The 26,443-nt window shown below is 41.2% G+C and overlaps 1 protein-coding gene across 5 annotated transcripts in view; it reads right to left on the reverse strand.

The window, feature by feature from the left end:
- actn1 (actinin, alpha 1) overlaps positions 1-26,443 on the reverse strand; it is a 54,019-nt gene that overhangs the window by 22,771 nt on the left and 4,805 nt on the right. For all 5 annotated transcript variants that reach the window (XM_030759177.1, XM_030759175.1, XM_030759176.1 and 2 more), the window contains exons 2-3: positions 5,599-5,713; positions 5,050-5,169 (exon numbers count right to left, since the gene is read on the reverse strand). In XM_030759177.1, the coding sequence (XP_030615037.1) occupies positions 5,050-5,169; positions 5,599-5,713 (235 nt within the window). The remainder of the gene's footprint in view (positions 1-5,049; positions 5,170-5,598; positions 5,714-26,443) is intronic.

Here is a 26,443-nt window from a genome sequence, read left to right on the forward strand (position 1 = left end):
AAAATCCTTCTAATTCCATTTGAAACTGCATCCCCCTCTTTTATCCCTCACCCACAACAAACCCCCCGAGGAGTCATATAGACATGAGCCTCCAACTAGTCTCATCCCACGACCATAGTTAGCACGAGCGGGAGGACCAGGAGGGGATTCCAGGCGGATAATCTGTCTGGAATGCCGGTCTGGCTTAGGAGCTTTTATACTATTACTCTGGGCAAAGCAAAAAAAAAAAAAAAAAAACTCCAGCTAATTTCAAGTTATTTTTGTTCTTTTCAGACAATTACATTAAATTTATAATGCAACTGACCGGTCTCAGGTGTGATTATTTGCTGGTTTTCTTTGTTTTTGATCAAATATTTTTGACTTTCGGACTGCTAGTCTGAGCTCGAGAAAATGACACAACCAATTTATTTCTTTTAGACATTACAGATGAGGTCTCATCTATCTCATCATGTCTGAGTTCATGTGGGACGGACCTTTCTAATTCTCCCTGATTCAGGTGCTGCGATCATCTGAAATTATTACCAACATAGTATGTACGTACAACAAGACATATCACTCCAAGCTTATTTATTTTCGGTCATCACACCTTTTTCAGCTCTGTAATAAATCCAAATATATCAACAGAAATACTAAGGTTGATCCAGAGTCATATGTATTTAAAACAGTTATCAAACTGTTATTGTTTTTTTTTAATAAAACAACACTATAAGGCACTTAAAAAGGTGGACATTTATATAGCCTGTGAATTCAAAATATCTGAAATCATTGTTTTATTCAATCCAAGTTTATGAAGATGAAGCAGAATTGTGCCCTCATTAGATTTTAGGCTGCAGCTCAGCTTTTGTCATTAAAACCTTCTCCATTTAAGGAGTTCTTTCAAGATTTCATGTACGATGCTGGCAGATACTTATGATGGGGAGACTAGATGGAAAGTGCTGAACACCAGGAGTTAAGACTGGTCAGAGGTTAACCTTATTCAGTGGCACTGTGGAGGGACAGTGTTGACTAACATGCAAGGGTTCATATTATTTAAATATTATTTAAAGGGTCACTTCACAAAAAAATTATACGTCTTCGTTTTTAGTCAATACAGTTTTAAAGGAGAACCTATAATTCTGATTTCTAGGGCTATATTTTCATTCTACTAGAATAGGCTTCACTAGAGTAGCTTGAACAGTTCATATTACATATTTCATTTTTTCTTATTTACCTTCTGAGGGGCCTTGATGAAGTGCCTCAGTTCATCCTGTCTGGAACAAGGAATTTCAGCATCCCTTTACACAGACTTTCTTCTGATTGGCTATATGCCTGGGATGACCATATTAGGCCTCAGTTACATAGGCCTAGAGACCTGTCGAACACCAAGGGAAAAAAGTATATTCCCCAACTGGTTGGCAGGAACTCGGTAAAACTGGTCGCAAAGACATATGTTGCTGCACCAAAGACCTCCTCTGATTGCTTTGGTCAGCAGCAGGTTGGCACGATCACCTGTAGCTTGCTTGGAAGACACCAACTTGTCTGCAAACACTCGCAAACTGCTCACCAAGTGGTAGTGAAACTGTGAAGAGTTTGACTCCAGAAATGGAAAACATTCACCTTCAAAGTAAAAGTTGTACTTTTTGAAATGTGTTGGTTGCAGCAATGAGGTAGAAATTGAACTGAATGTTCTATATTTTTGGTTTTCTGTTGCACTTTTTCAAGTTTCACTACAACTCGGAGAGTAAATGGTGGCAAAGTCGGTGTTGTCCATGCAAGCTGTGGGCGACCGCGGCAATCTGCTAGTAACCAAAGCAATCGCAAGGAGGTTTTTAGGTGCAGCACTCTCTTTGCAACTCATTTCACCCAGTGAAAGCCAGTAAACTCCAGCAACCACTTGCCAACTGTTTGGGGAACACACATTTTCTAGGTCTGTGTGACTGACACCTTAAAGTACTCACCGTCACTGATACCACACAGAGCCAAGAGCCGAAACAATTGTGGGAAGCCGAATGTTTGGAGAAGCCTGAGCTTTTGGCGCTCATTGATTACTTGTACATATGGTGATCTTGTTATTTTAAAATAAGGAAATAAATAAGTCAACTTTAAAGGGTCATTAACAAAGAAAATCAAAATTCACATATTTTATTTTTAATCCCTTGACGTGCTGAGATTCTGAGAAATTTCTATTCCCATCTCAAGACAATGACAGTACATGGAGAGCACTGAAAACTACATTTAAAAGCACTATATAGAGAACTTATAGAGTTCATCTTGGAAAAGGAAATATATTTGGCACAACAGTGCATTCAGACCATGATTCTGATTGCAAAAGCTGCCAGATAAGATAGGCAAAAAAATAAAAGAAATAATATTCTGTCAATGTTTTGAGTAGCTCAGTACATTTTCTGTTTGCTTTCACTCTAAAATGTCTCCGAACCAAAACCATCTGCACAGGCTTGGTTACTCAAACAGATTAAGCAGAAAAATATCTGATAATAATGTGCCGTTTCATGATCATTTACAACTTTTGACACACTTCCTGTTTGTTGCAACACACGTATGCAAACTACGCTCCCCTCAGTGATGCCAATCCCTTTATTTTTACTGTAGACTGAAAACATTTTGGTTTGACATTAAAAGATGAATATGAGCCAAAAGATGAACATCTCAGCTTTTTTTTTTTTTCCCCAGGTATTTACATCTGGATCTGATACGCAGTTCAGACGATAGCACCTTTTCTCAAAACCCACCCATTTTTCTTGTGAGCAAAGGTATTGGAACATGTGACTGACAGGTGTGTTTTGCTGCCCAGCTGTGTCCTGTTACATTGATTAATTCAGCAATACATACTTATACTTACAACCCTGCTGCTCAAAGGAACAATACAGGAAATCGTTCCTGCCCAGTGCAATAAGACTGTATAACTCACCCACACCCCAGACATACAAACCTGACAAATTCTGAGGACATCCGTCTGGAATGGACTAAAACACCATCACAGCACCTTACATACTCATACATACCATGCACATATACCCACACAAACCCCAGTGGTTGCTCATTGCACAAATGCTGTCTTGTATTGCAAAATTGTTTCCTTCATTGCACAAACTTCCTGCTGTCTTCTGCTGCTGCTGTAAAACCATTTTTCTGCATATAAGATATATATTTTCTTCTATTATTATTTTTTCTACTATTTTTTTACTTTTTATATTATTCTTATATTGTTATTTATTCCTTATTTTTCCTATTTATAGCGCCATTCCTATATTATTCCAACAATAAATAGTGCTGTTTCAGTTTCATATTTGGCTTTTGCCTGTGCAGATTGTGCATTTATACTTTGAGATGTAACCAACACGAAAACCAGAGAGCAGGTGAAAAACCAGCAATGGAAAAAATCAATCAGAGCCAATGCACAAACATTGGCCATAGCCAGTACAACCGTTTGGAATATCCCGAAGAAGAAAGTTGTCACTGTGTACTAAGTAACAGGTAGACCAAGGAAAACAACAGCAGTCGATGACAGAAACATTCTAAGTGCTGTAAAGAAAGACCCTGAAACTACTGTTAGTGACATCAGCAACAACCTCCAGAGGGCAGGAGAGAAGGTATCACAGTCTACTGTTCATAGAAGACTTTATCAACAAGAGTACAGAAGCTTCACCAGAAGAAGCAAACCACTAACTAGCAAGAAGAACAAGAAAGCCAGGCTGTAATTTTCCAAGAAGTACAGAGACAAGCCTCAGAAATTCTGGGAAAAACTTTTATGGACAAAGATGACCCTTTACTGAGATGGAAAGGCTAAATTTTGGAGTAAGAAAGGATCTGCTCACGATCCCAAACATACAAGCTCATCTGTGAAACACAGTGGAGGTAATGTTATGGCTTAGGCGTGCATGGCTTCTTCTGCGATGGGCTCATTAATCTTCACTGATGATGCCATGATGATGACAGCAGTACAATGAACTCAGAAGTCTACAAAAACATTTTGTGTGTCAATTTAAAGAAAGATGCAAACAAACTGATTGGGAGATCCTTCAACATGCAGCAAGAGAATGACCCAAAACACACTGCCGCAACTACAAAGGAGTTCAGGGGCAGGACATGGAAGGTCTTAGGCTGGCCTAGTGAATCTCCACACTTAAACCCCATAGAGCACTTTACCTGCAAAAGAGGAGACTGAAGAGAGTCTCCCTCCCCCCAAAAAACAAAACAAAAACAAAAACAAACAACAGCTGGCAGAGGCAGCGGTGAAAGCCTGGAAAAGCATCACAAAAGAAGAACACAAAAGTTTTGTGATGTCAGGTTTGATGCAGTTATTGCAAGCAAAGGATTTGCAACTAAATATCAAGCCTTATTCTCTTTAATCTATTTAAGTTTATCTGTTTCAATACAAAAGAAAAATGGGTAGATTCACACAAAAGGTGCCGTCTTCTGAACTGCGTTTCAGATCCAGATCAAAACACCTGGAAATAAAAGCTGAGATGTTGATCTTTCATCTCATATGTTATAATACTTTTGGAGGGGAGTGCATGTAATTTCCAGGAAAATGCTAAACAAGGGCATGTGGTAGGTGGTAGATAGGACAGATAGATAGAACAAACAGATAGAGAGAGAGACAGAGAGAGAGAAAGCGAGAGTGGAGTGTTTACTCTGCTAAAGACTTGTTTACTTTCAGATGGGAAGAGGATGGACATCCCCAAGTTATTTGTGCTGAACAATGAGCAGCCTCAGCCCCGGAGGGGATTGCTGATCCTAAGATCTGCTCTCAGAAAATGCACTGCAAAGCACAAGCTCTGCCCGAGCACTCTGCAATAAGGATCTCATTAAACCGCACAGCAGCCTGTGCCACTGCCATGGTAACAAGTGAGAGAGCGAGAGGGAGGGCAGGAGGCTACATTATACATAACTATTTACAACAGAACAGTAGCTACTGGCTCGGCTGATAACCTAATTAAAATCAATAGGCGATAACGTGAAATGCAAACAAACTTAGAGAAGTTCATTTGGCTTTTGTGGAAAATGTCTGACCTTCTGTCACTGTTAGAAAGATGTGATGTCACTCACCTTCTGCTCCAATAGAAACCAACTTCACTCCTTTGCTGGCGATGAAGTCGAGCGCTTTGTTAACGTTGGAGATCTTGTGGACTCTCATTTTGCCTCTCTCTGGTTTGGCCAAGCGTTCGCCTGGACATGAAACACATGAGAGTTTCTAAGCATTCACATTTAAAATAAATAAAAATTGATTAACAATAATACATGACAGCTTTCGAAAAACACGTAATGTTTTTTTTTAATATTTCATTCTGAACTCCACCTTCAAATTGACCTACAGCTCTGCTTTCTGTCTGTGTAATCAAATTTGAAGGATCTAATTTAAATTCCTCTCATAACCAGACACATTATGGGAGATAAGGTTGTTTAACTTGTGTTCCTTTAATTGAAACAGACAGGAGAGTGTTGTGTATGGTATAATTTAGCTGTCAGAAATACATTTTTTAGGAAAGCATACTGTTGAACTGGCACTTTAAGGGGGATTCTGGTAGCTAAAAATCAGCAGGTGACAGCGCTGTTTTCATTCAGGTAATCTAGTTAAGCAAGGAGCTTTTTTTTTACCTGAGATGACCTCCAGAAGCAGCATGAGTTTCAGTCCATCCCGGAAGTCTTCTTCAATGTTCTCAATCTGCGTGCCTGCTTTCCTCAGGTGAGAGTTACACCAAGCTGTAAATGTCTATATTATTAGGGGAAGAAATCAGATAAGACCATCAGTCACTGTATGTAATCTACTGCCAAACACATCAAACATGAGCCAACTAGGTTCTTAAAGGTGCTGAGACTACTTATCAAGCTCCCAGAGTTCCTTTGTTTGCACTGTATTGTACTGCAGGCTTATTAAATTATACAATCCGGTGACACTGGCACTAGTTCAAAGGAATAAAGCAAGTAAAGGTGAGATTATTATATGGAGGAGATTATTTGGGTTAGCAGGTTTATTTGTGAAGAAGTGAATATTTTTTTCCCTAGCCAGTTGTAACATGACTTACTCTGTCTTTCAAATCGTACACTGGTTCCTTCTCCTTTCAATATGGACTGTATCTGAAGTATGTACTGTTGCATTAAGACTGCAATCTTCTTGCTATATGTGTAACTGGCACAATGGAATCCTGCATTTTTGGCTCACTGCACTTGGCATGCTGCTTGGCATGTGTAATGGGACTAAAGCTTTCTCAGACATATTAAATAATATTAGCATGGGTACTACAGTGCATCGGAATTACTAGCTGTATAAACAAAGAACAGCTGAGTCTCATGCTGATGATATTATAAGAGGATCCTCAAAATCATCAGAATTCATCTGCTGGGAACCACGAATGTTCGTATAAAATCCATGCATTTTCTGGGAATTCAAAGTAGATGCTGACATTTTTCAGTCTGGCACAACATTGCTATCCACAGGGAAAAGCTGCCAGGAGAATAGGTCTGTTTAGAATATCTGCAAACAAAATACTGAAACACTACCAGCTCCATTTATGGTTTGTGAGACCCGAGGTAGTTTTCCTACAAGGACTAATAAACCACAACATCTGAACCTTTAAAAATAAGATGTCAATGGAAATCTGTTGACAGACAGATGTAGTCCCTGGTCCCACCCTTTCACCTCTCCCTGTGGTGCCAAAAAACAAGTTCTGGACTTTTGTCACTGAACCACAGAACACTGGAGCATTGTATACATACAGTAGGTGTAGCAAGCCTTGGATTCTCTGGCATTGCTGGCATGCAAACATGCTAATGGAAACCATCTGGGGCAGGACCTCAACCACCCAACAGGAGCTGGCATGAGGAGTGGGCCCATTATGCACCCTGCCGCGAACGCCTTTTTATGAGTTCCACGGGTTAATTGCATCCAGGGCCCAAACATCAGACACCATGTTTCCTCCAGAGAGCTGAAGGAGGACCTGCAGGAGCAGAGCCAGGCATTTATGAAAGCCAACACTGTCTTTCACTGGCCTGCTTTCCACTACTGGGGAACAAAAGCCACTTAAAAGTCACTGGCGAACTGGTTCGAAGCACTTGTGGAACTTCCGCAATGAGATCACTCTTAAAAATGGAGTGGTGTGAGGTTTACACGGCTATCAATAAACTACAGTGTGGAAGGGCTGGGTTTAAGATGTGTGCGAGTTTGATGGCATGCGGTGGAGTTTCAGTCACTGAAAAAGCTGGACGAGCCTCTGTAGATACTGTAGAAGATGTGGAGGGAAACGAACAGATTATATGGTGTTTCATCCCCAAGGGCAGGACTGACAGAAAAAGACCAGCAATGAAGATTTATGTGCAAATAGCAGGCACACGCCCTTAGCCCAGAAGATACTGTGTTCCAGCAATGCTACTCATGACTTAAGTCAAGCTCCAACAGGCACTAGGATTATTTCAAATACCTTAATCAATACTCGCTAAAGGCGCTTGCCAAATGTTTTAAACAGTCGAGACAGAGCTGTGGTGTCAGCAGCTCGTGTGAATACTGTGTAATTTAATCAAAGTATTTAGATAAGAGTGTTTTGCTGGCTCTGCAGGTTCAAATTCTTACAATGTTCTGTTTCTTTTTGTCTACAATTTTTAAAACTCATGATTAGTGCAGCTTTTACGAGGACCAGATTGGTTAAAATGCTCTGAGTTGAGCTGCAAAGAGCACAGTTGTGAAAACGACTAAAAGTTCACAGAAGGAATGTTCGCTTGTTAAATGTCTTGGAAGAAGTGCAAGTTTGGCTGCTTCGGGTTGGACAACAGGCCTCCTCCTGACAAGAATTAACTGGCCCTCCTGCAGTTTCTCTAAGTCTCTGGGTCACTGTGGAGTTTGGCAGACTCACACAGTCCAGTCTGGCAGCCACCTGCACCGTCACATGACCCCCCCCCTCTGGCTGTGCTGTGGTCTACACTCCCAGGCACCTTCAGGTGTTCTGGGGCTCTTGGCAGGGCAGGACTCTGAGTTACTGGTCCACTGATCACAGAGGCAGATTACTGGATGAGCAGATAGCCAAGAAGAATGCTGTAGTCACTCTAATCTTACACACACACAAAAAAAAAAATCATAAAAGAAATGTGTACATTCTGTTGACCCAAAATGCACTCAGAGGTCACCGTATTTAAGGAACTTGCCAGAAACATTACCCAACACAGTAATAAGATCTGGTTCAGTTCTCATCCTAAAAGGCTATTTCTTGTAATGTTAAAAGTAACAGCATACTGTCTGCCTGATCCATCTTCATCCAATTCTTTATTTCTAGTTTTCCATGAATAAAATGTTAACATGATGATTTTTTTTGTTTCTCCCCCCGGAATATAACGTTTTATCCAGGAAGATTTAAGATCCACTTTCAAGGATTCTTGGTTTAAAAACAAGACAGTTCACTTCTTTTGTTCCCCATCTAGCACCATCTGAAATCAGGCTCCGACTATATCAAACATGACCAAGAACTGCTACACCAAGCCGGACTGGAAAATGTACAAACAACAACAATTACTAGCCTTAAGTAAAGGCGACTGATTCCCACTGGCTGCTCCTTGGCATTGAAAGTGACGCCACCACTGTGTAATGAATTTCCATATGACTCAAGCTTGTCTTTGCTGAAGATTACCAGAAGCACAGCACAACATAATTGATTACTGTGGTTGACTCCTGCAGGAGCTAAAAGAGAAACACGTCCTCTGAGAGTTAGCCAAGAGTGCAGCCGAAGAGTTTTCCCTGTGCAGAGTGCCTGTGTATTTATAGCCAGAGGATGCAGGATAAGTAGCATTGTCAAAAACGTGTTCTACTGACTGACAAGTGAAACATCGCCCAGTATCAGACACAATATAATCTGTTATCAGTTTAATATACGTAAAAATTTAAAGAATTAATTTTTGACAAACCATATTAAAGAAAACCAAAGGTTCCTATTATCTTCTCCATAGATGTTTGAGACTGGTGGCATTAGCCTCTGTGTCTCCACTCCCATCAATTTCTCTCTGTATGATTGTTGAAAAATTTGAACTGATCAAAAAAAAAAAAACTATTTTTAGATCTGCAACCAAAGGACTAACAGAGGTGCCCACATCAATACAGAAAACTGACCACAAGCCCATGCAGATGTTAAACAGTACTGCCTTAAGCTTCAAAAGTGATTAAAAAATCATTCACTGTATGAATGCATAGTGTGGTGTGTCTCGTGTGATTCCCATGCACTCCATGTGTGATTGTTTGGTCCTTGTACAGTTTGTCAGTACAGTATGTGCTGTGAATCTCTGTAGGCTGTTAACATGTCTGCTCCAGAGTCCTGCCAGTGCAAAATCATTCTCATTACTGCAGTTTAACACAGTCTGTTGCAGCTTCAGCAGCATAACGTGTAATGGAGCAAAGTGAAAGCATGACTGAAGGATGAATATGTCTGTGGGAGGAACTGGAGGGTTGTAAAAATTTGAGGCCTCCCCTGTTTTCTCTCTCTCTCTCTCAGAACTGAGGCAGACTGTAAAAACAACAGGGGTTAAGAGTGGGAGAAATCGGGGAAGTCTGCCAGTCAGCATCATTGCATGCAAAGTTTTTCCCATGGCAACCACTGAATGGATAACCTGTACTCAGTGGTGATAAACACTGGTTTGTTTTTTTACCACCAGCACCAATGAAAAAAATCTGACATGACTCAACTTAAGGCCTCAGTCACACAGGTTGAGAGACCAGGTAGCAACCATATGGCAACCAGATTCCAAGGCAAAAAATGTGTATGCCCTAACTTGTTGAGAGTGGTCACTGGCAGTTGCTGTGAAATTGGTTGCAGGTAGGCAGGTCAAGAGGTAAGTCAGGAAAGGTGTGTTTTCTGCAACCAGTTAGCGAGTGGTTGCTGGCAGTCTCTGGCATGAAACTGGTTGCAAAGAAGTATGTGAGGCTGTACTGAAAACCTCCTATGACTGCTCTGACTGCTAGCAGGTTGCTGCAGTCGCCGGTAGTTTGCATGGCAGATGCTGACTTGGCTGGAAACACTAGCAAACTACTCACAAACAGACAGTGAAGCTCTGAAACCTGCAACGCAAACCAGAAACGGAGAAAGTTCCCTTCGAGCAAATGTTGTGTCTTACCGCTGCAACCAACAACTTTTACGGTGCAACTTTTACTCTTGTTATGAGAATGGTGTGGCCCCTTTAAGAGGTCTGAAGGCGGATGGTCTCTATTTCTGGTTTGAGAGTAAAATGGCGACTTGTGCCCAAACAGGTTGGCGTCTTTCATCAAGGAAGTTTTTTGTGTAGCACCCTCTTTGAGGCAGATTTCACTCAGCGGCAGCCAGCAACCTCAAGCAACCAGTCATGAAATACAGATATTTCCCTTGAGAGCGGTGGTTGCCAGACGGTTGCTAACCAGTCTCTAGATCTGTTACTTAGGTCTAAGTTCACAGACGAGGTAGTGTATTCCATTTTTATTTGATATGTCAATGCTAATTGCTTACTCATACAGCTACCGTAGCGAAAGTTATGTGGCTAATATAGTGGTGTGAAAGCCCAGTGCAATTATGGATGGTCAAAATAAAGGCAGCGTATGAATATTGCTGTAATGTTATGGGGTTACCGTTTGCATTAGCTTGGTGGCTGTGATGCGCAAAGGGGATATGATGCAACTGACTGGTGACCAAAATGAAAGACTATTAACCTGAACAAACACACAGATGTCTCTGGGTTTGCACATTTCTGGATGTAGCTGTAATTATTTAATAGGTTTACTTATATACACACACCTCAACCTGTCAGATTACTTTTACCGGGAAGAAAATGGGAGGGAAATCTTTAATAGATTCTTAGTCGAGTCCTTTTCCTTTAAATTTAAATTGCTTTGGTTTAAGAATTTTAAATCCATGATTAAGGTCATATTGACTGAAACTTTATGATTAAAGATGATACAGATGAAAATGAACTTGATTTCAGCAGAATCATCCCGACATGACTATACTCCACTAAAATAAACAATTAAAAAGCGCTTTCCCCTTACTGATCTAAATGACTACAATCATTTTTCACTGTGTAAATCTCTCACACATTTCCCTCTTCCTTAAAGACCCACTATCTCCCATCACACCTCTTCCTCTTCCAGCTTCCCCCTTTTGCCCACTCTCCCACTTCATTAATCACCCTCAGTTAGAAAAAAATTTCCTGCCTCTCTGCCAGTTCCATATTAGTACAATCCTTTTAGTGAAACAAGCCAGCTCATGAGTGCGAGCCCCTGCCATTTCCAAACACGCAGGCAGGGTGAGTTTAGGGGAGAGAGGAAAGGCAGACGGTGCTGGCAGAGCCTTTGACACAGGAAGGCGGTTTTCAACACTGCGACCGATTTCTCAAGCCTCAGCCTCCAGCTCAGGGCCTCTCGTGTCCCCGTGAAACCCCAGAAACGAGCAGATAAACTACAGTGAAAAAGAGTCTAGGAAAATATTGTTCCACCATCTCCTCCAAAATGTTCAGCAAAGATGGTAAAAAAAAAAAAAAAAAAAAAAAAAAAAAGGAGTTTGAAGGGGGAAAGGTTTTTTGTTTTATAACACAACAAATTTCCACTTTTGTCTTGTCTTTGGGTTTAAACTATATATATATATATATATATATATATATATATATATATATATATATATATATATATATTATCCCAAAGCTTTGATATATATTATAAACATATTATATGTATCATTTTCCCATATAATGCCAGTTACTAGAGGTCTTCATTTAGGTTTTAACCATTTTTCAAACTGTTTTCTCTTCAAAATCTGCCTATAAAAATTGTAAAAATGTTCAATTAAAAGCAAAAATAACAATAATTTGACATATTTATGTATTTTGAGGCAACAAAAACAATCCCTCTAAAATCCACAAAAGCAAAGTTTGACAGGAATAATGGACATTTTCTACTGTTTTACAATAAAAATAGTTAGAAAATAACACTTGCTTGTCAAAGACAAACATGGTGTTACATGGTGTAATCAAATCCACAACATAAAAAAACTACAGTTTTTTTATGTAGAGTTTTTTTGCAGCTCCAGCTGTAATGAGAATGAATACTGTCTGGATGAGTTGGCATGGCAATGGGTCTCTGTGCATGCTAGGCAGGTAAAAACTGTCATCTCTATCCGAAGTATTTCTCCTACCTTCAATTCACTCTGGCTCATGGGGCAGCAAAGTGCTGACGGAGAGAGTTTTTTTGTGCCAGGAAAACGGAGCTGCTAACAGCCATACAGCACTTTCCTCCTCCTCAGACTCCCAGATGATTTTCTGATGTGTGATGGATTAGGACACTGCATTTAAGCAGACGTGTTCGCCAAGCGCAGGTTCTGATTTAAAGTGGCACCCTCGAGGAACAGCTGTGCAGGAGAGGAGTGCCTTCCTCGGGGGTTTATGAGCGGTAAATGACAAAGGGGTGAGTTTTTATTTTTCCTGTGCATGGAGAACAGGAAAAAGCTTAATCATAGCTCTGTTTGTCATTTTAATTCAAATAAATTACAGAGACGCTCATCCACGCAAAGCAAATCAGTACAAATCCTTTAGACTGAGTTGAAGTTTGGTGAACTTTGACAACAACACTGAACAATAACGAGCCACTGTTCCAGTGCTGACCTTTGAGGAAACAAAGGTCCAAAGAGACCTTATTGGACACACTGAGCCCGAATCAGAACAAAAACAAATACTAAATAACTTTGTTGATAATCCAGGAGAGGCCTCAATTTGCTTAAAAAGTTGCAAAAAATGAAAGAAAACCTAAACTAAAGCTAAAGCAGACCCGATGCTCCCCTGTGCATGTCAGACAATGCTATAAGCTGATATTGGCTTCATATATTTGTTACATCCTGCCGTCCAAAAACCAGAACTGACAATAAAGGTCTGGCAGAGCAGTTTGAACAAGATTTGGGTTACGGCCGTCCTCAGTTTGGAGGCACAGCGGGAAAGAGAACCTTGCAGGACGAGCCAAACTGCTGTCTGGACGCTCTGCAGACTGCTGCACTGTGGCTCCGTGCATCTGGCAAGCAGTAAGGCTTAAAACCCATCTCAGTAATTGAGGGGAAGGCAAAAAAAGAAAACTGATGGTAAGGAGAGGAACAACTATGTTATATGTCACAGACAAAGACAATGAAGACTTAGAAAGAGAAACTAGAGTTACTAGCTCTAAGCCTCCCTCCCTTTAGAGGTTTTCCAACCATGCCCAGCTTGGTGGTGGGGGTGGGGTCAGAAAAGTGTTTTGGAGAACATTGTGATGTCACAGTCAAGTTGACCTTTGAACTTTTAGGTATAAAATGCTTCATCATTTGATTGATCATTTTAAATTTGTACCAAAATAAAAATAAAAATAAATCCCTTGTGGTATTTTAGATATGAATTCCCAGATTTGACATCACTGACCTTTAAGGGAACAGAGAGTAAATGGAGGAAGCTATGCCCTAAAATTAAGGCTCACCTTAGTGAGTTTTTTCAAAGTATGAAGTACTCCACAAAGCAGTTTCAGTGTGGTTTTCAGACAGGGTGTAAACTTAACTGCTGCTACGACAACTTTTATAGTAGGAATGAGTTCAGTGGCAGCTTTCTGGGCTCAGCTCCTGGATGTGGGAACATGGCTTTAAAAGAAAAGAAAAAAAAAATGTCTGACTAAGAGTCTAGTCTCACTTTCTGTCCAACTCTGGTCACTGAGACTGAGCTGCTCATCTCTTTTGTCCTAATGGCGTTTGCTGTGCTACAATATCACCACAAGCAATGAAAACAGTGGCCATAGCTCCCAAAAGTAACACCCAAGCTGTAATCATCTATTTATTTCACAACTGTACTTAGGAACGATGCTACCAGTCAGTCAGACAGGTAAACAAACAAACACAAACAGAAGCTCCTAACAGCCCCGCACAGGTGTGTAATAAGAGCCACTGCTCGATCCATCCTGCTCAGAGTGAGTCACAGACAGGAACAATATGACCTTTCTGCCTTCTGAACCTGGAGGAGAGATGAAGGGGAGGCATCTGCCTTGCTCTCTCTCTCTCTCAGTTAGAGCATTCACACAGCTCTCTCATCCTAACAGAGGAAGGACAGGGGTCTGGGGGGCTGCCAACTACCAAGGGGGAGTGCTCTGAAAGGGTCGGAGGTCATCATTCATCCCCCTCTGTCTCCTTCCTTCAAAGCTCACTAGAGGATGCAGCCTGACTACCCACACAGATATTTAAGAGCTCACTTCTCTGGCTATGAAAACAGTAAACGAGGGTGAGCTGAGGCTGTGTGAACCAACACTTACCACGATAATCCCAGCACTGCTGCTTCCCTCATTTACCCCCCAAGAGCTGCATGACTAAACCTCTCTCTCTCTCTCTTTCCTGTTTTCTCAGTTACTACCTCTTTTACAGTTTCTGGATAAACAAGTGTAACAAGGCAATATCTGAGCAAAAATTAAGTAAACAAGCTAAAACGTCTGGATAAACATTCAAATAAAATTTTGTTGTTCTATGTTGGTTTATAACATGTTAAATAACAGCTCAAAAGAATGCAATTATAGTTTATGGACAGTATCCTAAAATGTCTAGCTAAAAACTGTAAAATAGTCTCAACAAAAATATAAAACAGAGGAAAAGAAAACAAACAGACATAATGAAGTTTTGCTTGAAAATGATCTTAGAATGGTTACATCTCTATATTTGGTGCCAACTTTCAGTTCTGAACCTGCTAAGCTTTACAGTCCAGTTTATAGCTGACGCTCACTGACTTTACTCAGACATGTGCACAAGACACCACGTGTGTGCATAAAATTACCGACTGAAGATCTAAAAAAATTTTTAGATATAATACTAACAATAAAGCAACTGCAAAAAAAGGTGTTTTTTGTGGATTAATACAGCTCATCTCCACTCAGAAGAGGAAGCGTGCCTTCCTCCTGCAGCTGCGATGGAGTGTGAAAGTCTAGTCTCTCAGGTGCAGCATCCATCCAACCAAGCACTCAAACAGGCTGTTACAAACTGCCGACTCAGCACAGTCATCCCATTACACTTAACTATTGCTTCTTCAGCACACACATATGCAAGAAGGCCAATCTGAGTACAAAAAAAATGCTACAGAGGAGCACATATACAGTCAGTGTGAAGCTGTACACGCTCCTCACTGTTCCTGCGCGTGCTGACCGAGCCGCGGAGCGGCCAGAAAGTGCAGACTGACAAAGAATAGCAGCCATTGTGACCGGTCAACTGATATTTACTCTCTTGTGGCCCAGAGCTGCCCTCCTGCATATTCATGTGTGTGAGTGTGTGTTACAATAGAAAGTCAAAGCGTGGCAATAGCTCTTTCCTCCGCCGTGTTCATTTAACAAAGAGCGGCTCGTCTGTGAAAATGCCGCAGAGTGCCTGACACTGGGTGGTTGCTATGACAACCACAAAAGCCTGGAGACTCGCAAACAAACAGCTCGGCTGCACAGAGGCTCTTAAAAACCCGTGTGCACGTGCACACACACACACACACACACACACACACAAGCACGCTCACACACTCTCCACGCAGCACAAGTTTATGACCTCATAAATGTCTGTGTTCAGTGTCTGGTTTCCTCCGAGGTTCACCCTGATATCAACAACTTTGTAGGGATGATCTGTTGGACTCCCAAAGACCCCCCAGTTCAAGTAATCGTGGATCAAATTCCCATCAGATTTAGATGTCCAAAAGCATGCATTAATTAATAAAAACATTCCTATTTTACATCCATTTATTCATCCTCTTCCGCTTATCCAGGGTCATGGTTGGGCTGGACCTTATCCCAGCTGTCATAGGGTGAGAGGCGGGGTACACCCTTGAGAGGTCGCCAATCTATCGTAACGAGACAGACAACCATTCACACACACATTCACACCTATGGCCAATTTAGAATCACTAATTAACCTAACCTCAAGCATGTCTTTGGATTGCGGGAGGAAGCCAGAGTACCTGGAAAGAACCCACGCAGATACGGGGAAAACATGCAAAACTCTACAGAGAAAGGCCCGGCCGGCCGGTGGATCCAAACTCAGGACCTTCGTGCTGCGAGGCAGTGCTAACCACCATGCCACTGTGCTGATTTTTCTTTTTTATAAATAATCATTAGAACAATACTGGCTTATGCAGCTATAGCTCTGTTTATTTTCTGTGCTTCTGGCACCTTATTTTCATCGCTGAGCGAATAGTTGTTAAGGTAGGGTGCCACTGTTTATGTGGTCGCTGGCAGTCTTTTCTCAGCTTCAATCTGGGACTTTAAGAGAAACATAACGCTTCTTAGACACAATTGTGTTATCTGTTAAATTAACACTGTCTTTTAACATTACGGACGTGCAGGACTGATAACACTTGCTGCCGAGTTCCCACATCAACATTATGATAACTGTGTAATACTGCAATGCTGTTGAAACGGGAGCTTTACCGATCTCTTGAAATTCTCAATAGGAAGGAAGTTAGTTTTTAAGATGCTGCGTTGGGCTTGTTGGGCTCATGTTCATGAGTTTAGCTGCTAGTGTGTACCTGCCTGTCTGCAACAGTGCTGTCAATAATTCAAATTTTTAGTATCAATTTGCATCTGAGCATCAATTTTTCTGACAACCCTACTAGAGGGGGAAAAATAGTACCACAGCACTTTCAGATATTTGGTATGAAAAGGTAGCGTAAGTAACAGTTCTGGGGACATCCCTAATTACAACTGTCAACCACATCACTGCACAGAAGGGAGTATCCATCTGTGATGGCACAGCAGGATGTAACTCTAATGGCACTCACCCTCAGTTAAACTATTGTTTAGCTGGATGTATTATGGTAGAAAGAAGATGGAGAAGCTGTTGGTTCATGTAAAAACTCAGTGTCCTGGCCTCACTAAAGGTGACTGGGTTTTTGCTGTTTTTGCCTCTGGCCTCTGGAATAGTCTGCCTTCCCACATAAGAACCTGTTCATATATTGATCATCTTTTCAGCTGCTTTTAGTCACATCTGAGGTCCCTCATGGGTTTGGTCGAGCTCACTGTAAATGTTTTTTATCGCGCTTTTATTTGGTTGTTTTTAACCGCAGTTAGAATTTAGTTATGTTTTTATTCTTATGTTCTTTATTATGTTGTTTTTTTATGTGAGTTCTGTGTGTTGGGTTCTTGGAGACCTGGATTGCAAACGAGTGTGCCTGTAAAGCACTTTAGGTCAGCTTCTGGTGTTTTATAATAGGCTACATAAAACTGACTAGACTTGAACCAGCACACAACAAGACTTGTTTGTATTTTTGCACTTTGAGCACCACTTCATTCAAATGATGCATCAATAACAATCCAACCCCTGACCCTTTAAATGCATTTTGGTTTTGAACACAACATGACAGATTTCCTTAGACTGTCACACTATTACTTAAGTAATCTGAGAATTTCTTCCAGCACCGGAAATAACTAACAATATGTAACAACTTATAATATGCAGTAATTTTATTTCTTTTTCCTCACATTTACAAACTGCAGCAAACTTTGAAGACAGTTAAGACTGCAGAATAGCCTGCATTTCCCTCCTGAAGTTTCCATAATTGGTGAGGGTAAGAACAAAAAGTTTTATATCTAGACAAATGCCTAACTGAGTATGACGCAAGCTGATAAGACGCAGCACTTCTGGTGATCTCACAGCACACAAATTGGATGCAAATCTATGTGCAGATGCTATTCAAATGGAGCCCGGGCATCAAAGAGGCCTTGCTGAGCAGCGAGTCATTGAAAAGCTCAGTGTGAACATGTATCTCCCCGCTTCGCTGGCTCAAAGCAGGAGTCTCCCACTGCACAAAGGCCATTCTGTAAAGGATCCTGTTTCACTGCAACGTATGTGTCCAAACTGAAAGTACAGCTTATGTTCCTGATACTTAAACATGAAGGACTGTGTTTTACAGGAGTACTGAGCTTAAGGGTACAAGGGAAAAGTATGTGCATATACTTAAAGTTTAAATGTATCTTTTATGTACTTCAAATAAATTATATTGTTTGCTTAAAGTTTCAGTATCAATACAATTCTGCTAAGAAAAAATTGACAGAGAGATTTGGATTTTGGCACCGCAAAGAGAACTTGTTATCACGACTGAGCACAGCTCTAAGTCCTGAGTCATGCCTGAGCTGTCTCTGACAACAGTTGGACAGCAATCTAAACAGATACGATGAAGCACGGTGGCCCACTTCAGAGTCATGACACAGTAATCGTGAGTCAGCTCGAGCTCGGTTTGCCAGCAGCCGTCGTGTGATGGTAAGCGGCCCTGCCTTGGTGTTGCTTTATGCCAGGGCAGCGTTTTTCACTGCTGACCGTCACCTGATTCAGAGAAACGCTGAGCTGGGGAGGAGCTACACTGCACTCAAACAAAGGACACTTTCAACTCATCTACACGTCAGCTGTACTGTATATGTCCTGTTAAGGCCACTGCACTTCTGCGGTACGTTTCTGTGCACCTAACTAGAGGCTTTCAGGAATACAGACAGTTAAAAAACAAAGACACTTTGCTGCTTTAGAATTACTTGAAAATCCCTCAAGATGTTTAATTCTCCAGATAGCCAGAGCAATTAATCAATATTGTATCTTTCACATGTCAAAAAAAAAAAAAAAAACATATCTGTAGTTCTTCACTTCCTCTTTCTATGTTTCATATTGTTACATTGTGGCAAACAGCACAACAGAAATGCACTCACATATTAGAGTTTTTGCTGGTTGCTGATAATCTGTTTCCAAAGTAACCAAAAAAAAAATGCTGATTTGTTTTAACGTTAATGGGAGAGTCTCGAGGGACGGCTCCATGGTGAGGGTCACATGAAGGTTTTGCAAACCTTTTAATAGGTGGTTTGCTTGTTTTTCTATGACTAACATGTTATTTGTGATGAAGCTCTCTGCATCAAAAAGGGAAAAATAATAAGACCTGTTTATTCAATTTCTTATATTCACGTAGCCTTAAACATGGCATTACACAAATTAGAAAAATAAAATGTTTGAAGAAACCACCTAGGTTAAAATGTTACCTCTGGATGAGCCATGTTTGTAAAATGCGATATTAAGAAAATACACAAAACATAGTTGAGTTCCAGCGCTGAGCCATAAGAACAGTGCAGCCCAGTGTTGTTTATACATGGGATCCTCTTGAGAGCCAGACATACAAAAATGAAGCTTTGCGATCATCACTTCCACCTGTGAGTCAAACAGAGAAGTGGTAAATCTTTCAGTTCAGAAAATAAACCTGAACTGAAAATCTGCTTCGAGAGAGACGAGCATCACCAAACATCCAAGTAATGCAAACACATAAACCTCAGTTAGAGCGTCTGTGGCTTAGTCGGCTCAGCTCCAGGGGCCATCGACTTGCTCTAACATGAAACAGCCCTTCAAAGTGGTGCGTTTATGTCACAAAAGACTGGCCAACCTGCTGCTGACCCCCAAAGAACATCCGAATTTAGCTTAAATATTATTTTTTTCAGAATACCTGTATCATAAAAGCTAAACCTAACGCTACCATCTGAATACATGCACCACATACTTTCCATGGCAACAATTCCATGTGCAATTGCACTAGTAATTCTGGATCATTGGGATCACATTCTTGCACAGCTGGCTATCTAACAACCTACATCCATGCAGGATGACCAAAAATGGATACACAAATGTGGATGACATTGATTAGACTGGCGCTGCGATGGGCTGCTGTAAGCTGAGGGTTTTTTAACATCATTAACATCATTTCTCAAGCTTGCATTAAACGAACCGTCTTGCAGAAATATTGCTGATTTCCCCCAGAAAGTTTTGATTGAGGCACACCAGCCTCGCATGAAATGACTGCTGCTAATACCAGAAAAAAAAACTGTAACACTTTAATGAAACCAGGATCACTGAGGGAAAATGAGCAGTGGCCCAACTTCACACAGTAAACATCATTTAAGTGAGTGCGAAATGTGTCATTTAGTAACTGCTCGATTGAGATGAGATTCAGATGGATCAGTGATTGGTTCTATTAATCTATCCCATCTTATGGACTGAGTTTTTTTAATTCCTTCTTTGTTTTGCTCCTAAGAGAAACCCTGTGCTTGGATAGTTTTAGGGAATCACAGCTAAACCACAATATTTCATCACTAGACTCTATACTGACTGTGCTGCACTACATGAACAAAAGTGTAAAGAACTTCATACAAATAAAACCAACCAAAAGGCCCAACACAAGCAGCTTAAGTGATACATTAACTGTGATTTTTGCTGGGCAGAGAAAGTATTGTGACATCTGTGTTTCTCCTCTGGCTTTTCCGAGCTGGATTAGAAGTTTTAATTTTAAAAAAAGCTGAGAAATGAGAGAAATAAAAGAAAAACTAGGTGAGAAAAGAGGAAGAGTTTGAAAAGAGTTTAGGAGGACATATGTGCATAAATCTGCCCCCTGAAGAGCTCCTAACCAGTCAAGACTACACAATTAGCTGCTACCATGACTGCTGTACCACCCTCCCTCCTGATGTCCATCCACCAGCCACAGCACCTGCCAGCACTTCACACAGCTTAAACCACTCTGCTGCCCCGTCGCTCTGCCAAGGGCTCTCCACTACACACCAACAAGCAGCAGGCCGGCTCTCCTCCTGTTCTGGGTTACCGGGGTGGGGCTGCGGAGGGGAGGTGTCTGTTACTACTTGTAATGAGATCTGCTGCAAGCACTTCACAGAAGCTGCTGCTCCTGCTTACCGTCGCAAATGAAGTGACGTCAGGAGCGTGCAGGCTAATCCTGCAGGAAACTGAGAAAGAAGAGGAGGGCAGGGAGCTGAGATGTCGGTCAGCCGTCGCTGCTGCCGTAGAATTTAAATGTGCATCACAAACAGCACAGAGTCATCAGCACACAATGTGACGTGCCTGCAGGGAGTCAGCTCTAACTGGCCATGAGTGCTGGTGGAGCAGACGATCAATAGCAGCCACTGATTGAAATTCAGAGGTTCAATATTTGTCCCACTTTACAAAAGTGTAGGACTACAGCAGAACAAATAGCCCCTGGACTCAATTTTTATTGTGATACTCCCTATCCCGAGGACTCACATATCATCATTCTAAGCTCACAGGATCATATTCTTCATCGGTGACGTTAACCTCTGCATTTTAATTTACTGCCTCTCATCTCTCACTGGCCACCTAGGAAGGCTTAGTCACTGCAGTGAATTTTACTCCTTCTGAATTACACTTAATTGCCCACGGTGTAAATAAAATCCTAAGAAACATCCCAGCTTCATTGTTCAAATGCTGAAATTGCCCATTTACTACACACAGAGCAAATAAGAGTGACGCACCACCCTGTGTGTAGTGGAAGACTGGCTTCCTGATAAGGCTGGAGGGAGATTTTCAACATGCCCAGACTGGAACACGCAAGGAGAGTGAAAAAAAAAAAAAAAAACCATCTTTTGCCTAAATCCATTGCCACCCACTCAGTCACACAATGGGGACAGAAGAGGAGAGAAAGGAAGGAAATATGATGGCTACGATGTTTCAAACTAATGTTATGGGATGATGTTTGCTTAACAGGAGGCTAAAGTGATTGTTTTTAACCCTGCATCTGATAGTATTTGTCACTGAACATCCACTGTCAGCTAAGCCATCCTGGGAACAATCTTGCATCATGTGGGAAGTGATGTCTTGATCAATTTCCACCAGTAGCAGTAGCAGAAGCAGATTTTTGATTAACATGAGAAGAAGAAGAGTAGCTGGGGTAGCAAGTGTAAGTGCTGAGGGATGACATGGCTCAACAGGGAAAGTAATTTACAGGTATTTGATTTTGAAAAAAGAAAAAAAAAGGTTCATTCTGGATTATTGTGATTAATAGCCTAGTGCTGGACTGTGATGCTTTGTTCAAAAATACTTAAAAAACACTAAAATCAAGAGATTCGATTCTGGAATTCAGGAATTATATTACAATTACTAGGAATCCAATATTCTGGGTGTGCAATTGTTTTCTGGCAATTTCATAGAAGGACTATTCTGGCACATGCTTATATAAAAATGGTGGCAAACTGCTTCCTGGAAATCTCAAGTTGTTTAATTTTACCATGTTTTTAGCTGGTTTGGTTTGTGAAACAACAGCTCAGTTGGCTTAGCTTAGCAATAAGACTGGAAACAAGGTCAAAGAGTCCACATCTAACAACAATCCACCTTTAAAACTCACTAATTTAAGCCTCCATCACACAAAACTTGAGATCAGTCACTAGGGAAAAATGTGTATTCCCCAACTGTCTGACAAGTGGTTGCTGGTTGTCGTAAGGTGAAATTAGTCTCAAAGAGGATGCTTCACTAAAAACCTCCTTGCAATTGCTTTGGTCACTAACAGATTGCTGCAGTCGCCTGTAGTTTCTATGGAAGACACCAACTTATATCCAAACACTCGTTATTTACTCTCTGAGATGTGGTGAAACTAAGAAAACTCCAACGCAAACCTGAAACAGAACGTTACCGCTGCCACAGTAAGGCACAACAACTTTTACTTCGTTTCCAGTCTGCGTTGCACTTTTCACAGATTCACAAACACTTGGCCAGCAGTTTGCAGATAAGTCTTCCATGCAAACTACAAATTTCATGTTAGCAATTGTCAGCAACCTCTAGCAACCACTCACCAACTGGTTGCAGAATACACACTTTTCCCTAGCCACAGTCAGAAAGTATTTACTAACTGGTCTCTAGGCCTGTGCGAATGGGGCTTTAGCAAGTCATTCCACAGCGACTGCCAGCAACAACTCGCAACTGGATAAAGAATACTAATTTTTCCTTTGGAACCAGTAGTTAGCAGGAGCTCACTGACCAGCCTGACCAGCCTCACGGCCTGTGTGTGACTGAAACTTAACGTGTTTTATCTCCTTTACTTTTGTCTTTCTACAAAATCTGAGGTATAGAAACAAAACTTCTCTCTCTTTTTTTAATGCTGTAGTTTAACTATTTTAAAATTTTAATAATTAGAAAACACTTTCAATTTTCTCATGTAACTCTCAGCAAGAAGCCACCCCCCAAAAAAGCTGGTGTTTAACAGAGACTTTTACTTGTTACTTTTAATAAGTAACACGCAGCTGATCACATGTTTCATGTAACCTTTTTTATCTGCTAGTGGCAGACTGAGCAGAGGTGATCCCCTCCCCCATCCCCGCCCCCTTAAAGCACCTGAAGAGGAAAGTCATTTGATAGCTCAAACGCTAACCTAGCTGGTGATGATGAATTATTGACTTCAGGTTGACAATGTGACAATAGACGGCCCCTTTAACACTCTCTCTTTGTGCCGATACCTGAAAGCTCCTCTGTCCGAGTCTCTTCTTCCACTTGCTGCCTCCTCCCACTCTGCTCTTCTTTCTCTCCCCCTGAGCTATACCCACACAGCTACTGAATGGAAAGGTGTGCCTGTGCCCTGTTTTTACTGTGGTATCTGTTTACTCAAAGCTTCTTTTTTTTTTTTATGTATAGGAAACGCACTGCAGCTGCTCCCATTAGGAGGCTTAAAGCTAATACACTAGCATGTGCACAGACCCTCTGAATACAGTACAAACCCCCTCTTGGCTTCAAAGCAGCAAGCACATGCACTTGAGAACGCATGTGGTTTGATTAATAGCATTAGCGGAAGAAAGACTCCACTACATCCTTCCCATGTGGTGCATGAAAAATTCCTTGGAAACATGGAGACAGATCACCTATAAACTCCCCTCTGGGTTGCATGCTATTGAAAACATGTGACCATAAGTGTGCAGCGGGTCCAGACGTGGTTGCATATTGAGCAGTTTAGTCTTTGCTCAGCACTGTTGTCTCCACAGGAAATGCACCTTGACCCCAAAGCTCTGAGTTAATGCGAAATCTAAAAGACTCAGAGTCTGGGTTCTCAAAGTGATCACAAAGCCTTAAATGTAACAACAAACTACAGTCTGTTCAGGATTAATTGTCTTTCATGAAACTCCAAATGAAGCACAGCAGTCAAACTTATCCAAACCCGTGAAACTAAGTAATTAAAATTCAGTGCACAAGGGGCCTTGAAACTGTTTTAATGACCTATAACCGAGGGCTTGGGGCTGATTTCTGTACAGCATTTCTAAATTTGGAGCCTGAGAAAATAAGCTATGCAAGAATTTGCATCAGGGCCCTGGCATTTGGGAGCTGTTCAGATAAGAGCCCGGTAATTGCTCACATTTGACTTTTCAAACAGTGTATTCTCACAAACTAAGACGCAGTGTTCAGCTGGATGAGGACGAATTAGCATGCACCTTCCTGAAACAAATAAAGGTGAAAGTGTTCAGGGATGGGAATTTCAACAAGAGCATGGAAATGTTTTTCCTGGCCAAGAAAGGATGAGAAGTTGTGCAGTGGTCCAGCCTTCCCTCTTCTGACAGCTGGGAACAGCTTTCTCAACCGCTGGCTCTCACCGCATGGTAACACGCAGAGGAGATGCATCCCAAGAGAGTAAAAATGCAATGCTGCATGATTATTCAGTTAGTAAAGATAGAAAACAACAAATTCTTCTAGCATATGATCGGGAAAAAAAACCTGTCTCTGAAAAAAATATTCAGGTGAAAAGTTAGAACCAAACCGCTAAAACTGGACAATTTATGTAACAGCTTTTGAGACTAAAACCACAATCATGCCAGAGGAAAAGATGCACCACTTTAAGACAGGTACACGCCAGCCAGTGAGCAAATAGTCCTCTTCAAAATCATGCACCATATAAGGAAACTTGGCATAAAGTGGAAATGGACATTTGCCCCTCTAATTCCAGCACTCTTTACTCAGAACTAAAACCATCTTAACCACACAAGTTTTATGCCTGTACCTTGCACAGTTGCAGTGCTATTTCCTTGCCAAATCCCGTCAGCATAGGCACCTACCAGACTCCTCAAAATGGCCTTTGTGGTTGAAGAAAGAAGGTGTTTTCAGGTCTCAATTTTCCAGCGAAGACACACACACGTACTCTCACAAGATAGAAACAATACTGGCTTCATACCATAGCTGGTAATCATGAAAACTCATTGGGTTACATCTGAGAACCATTACTGTCTAATTGTGTGCCAATGCATCCAGTAGTTCTTCCAAAAATTATTAACTTAGCAAGGGAACAATCACATAAGAAGCAATTAAAGTAAAAAAGCTCCTTTACTTTGACATTTCCTGGGCAAACGGTGACACCAGTTCTCCAACTAAAGCCCCAGTAGACTAAAACTCCTTCCTGAGATGCAGAGTCAGGTTATATAAGAGTCATTAGACACAGGTCAGAGTCTTCTGACACACCGTACATCAGCCAGAAGCTTCAGGCCATAAAGGTTTTCCTCCTGACTGAAAGCTTCTCATTAGCAGCAGATAACAAGATGTTTCGGTTAATTATGAAACTGACTCCATCAAACCCACATCGTGTTCACGCCGGATCAGTTTACAGGCAGAATTAAAAAAAATTTTAAAAAAGAAGAAGGAGAAAGGAGGCAGAAATAAAAACAAGCTTGTTGGTGGTAAATTGCAGGTTTGAATCCCAAATGAGATAACTGGGAGAAAAGTAGAAATGTTCAGTTTTTCATGGGAATGGGTCCATGGCAACAGGTTGACAGTAATTGCTTCTTTGATGAATAAAAATCAATTTCAGTCAAAATCGTGAACAATTCTGAGCCATTTAACCACTGATTACCAATTCAAGGTAGAACAATTTGCTCCTTCAATTTCTGTTATATAAAGGTTAGACTTCTCCTCTAACCATACCCCTCCAGCTGAGATAGGAGCACGCACATAAAACTTCCTATGACTGGGAGAGTGGATGATCCTGGGCCCTCTCAGCCTGAGTGTCAGCATGTGAACCCATCAATACAGAAAAACGAGACAGAGCCCTGGAGAGCCGTGACCGGGGCATCGTGACTGCTCCTCTGGGGGAGCCCGTGATAGGATTTATAGTCTGGCTGCGGTAACCACAACAATAAGTGTAAGGAGGGTGGCCAGCAACCAGGAGCCCCTGAGACTTTTAATAAGAGGTCTTTCATCCACATCTCAAATTTTGAGACTTTTTAGTGTTTCACAGGGAGCTGCAGCCACCTTGACGGATGACTAAGTGACTGGGAAATGGGTGCTGAACCACCTCCTGCAAACAAACAGACAAAAAGTTGCTCACTTCCCTGAAGCATCTCTGAATCAGACACAGTCGGCATCTGAGAACCAACTGCGATTCTTCACGGTATCACCTTTCTTTAAAGGAACAATTCAAGACTTTTTAAAAATGTCCCCTAAATATGAAGATACAGCCCCGAAAGAGGGAGAGTGGCTAACACTTACCAGCATCTCTGAAGCTCGCAAATGAACATGTTACACCTTTTCTCCTTAACCTGTACAAAAACTAAAGTATAAAAGCAAAAAATTTAATTTTATGGGGTTATCCTTTCAGTGTTTCTTGCCAGGGAGAACTGACTTCCATTAGAGATATACAGGTGCTGTTAGGTGGATGCTAAACTAAGTTAAGCATCTTCTAGCTATAGCCT

Source organism: Archocentrus centrarchus, chromosome 22 (genome assembly GCF_007364275.1).
Source record: "Archocentrus centrarchus isolate MPI-CPG fArcCen1 chromosome 22, fArcCen1, whole genome shotgun sequence".
NCBI classification, from domain to species: Eukaryota; Metazoa; Chordata; class Actinopteri; order Cichliformes; family Cichlidae; genus Archocentrus; species Archocentrus centrarchus.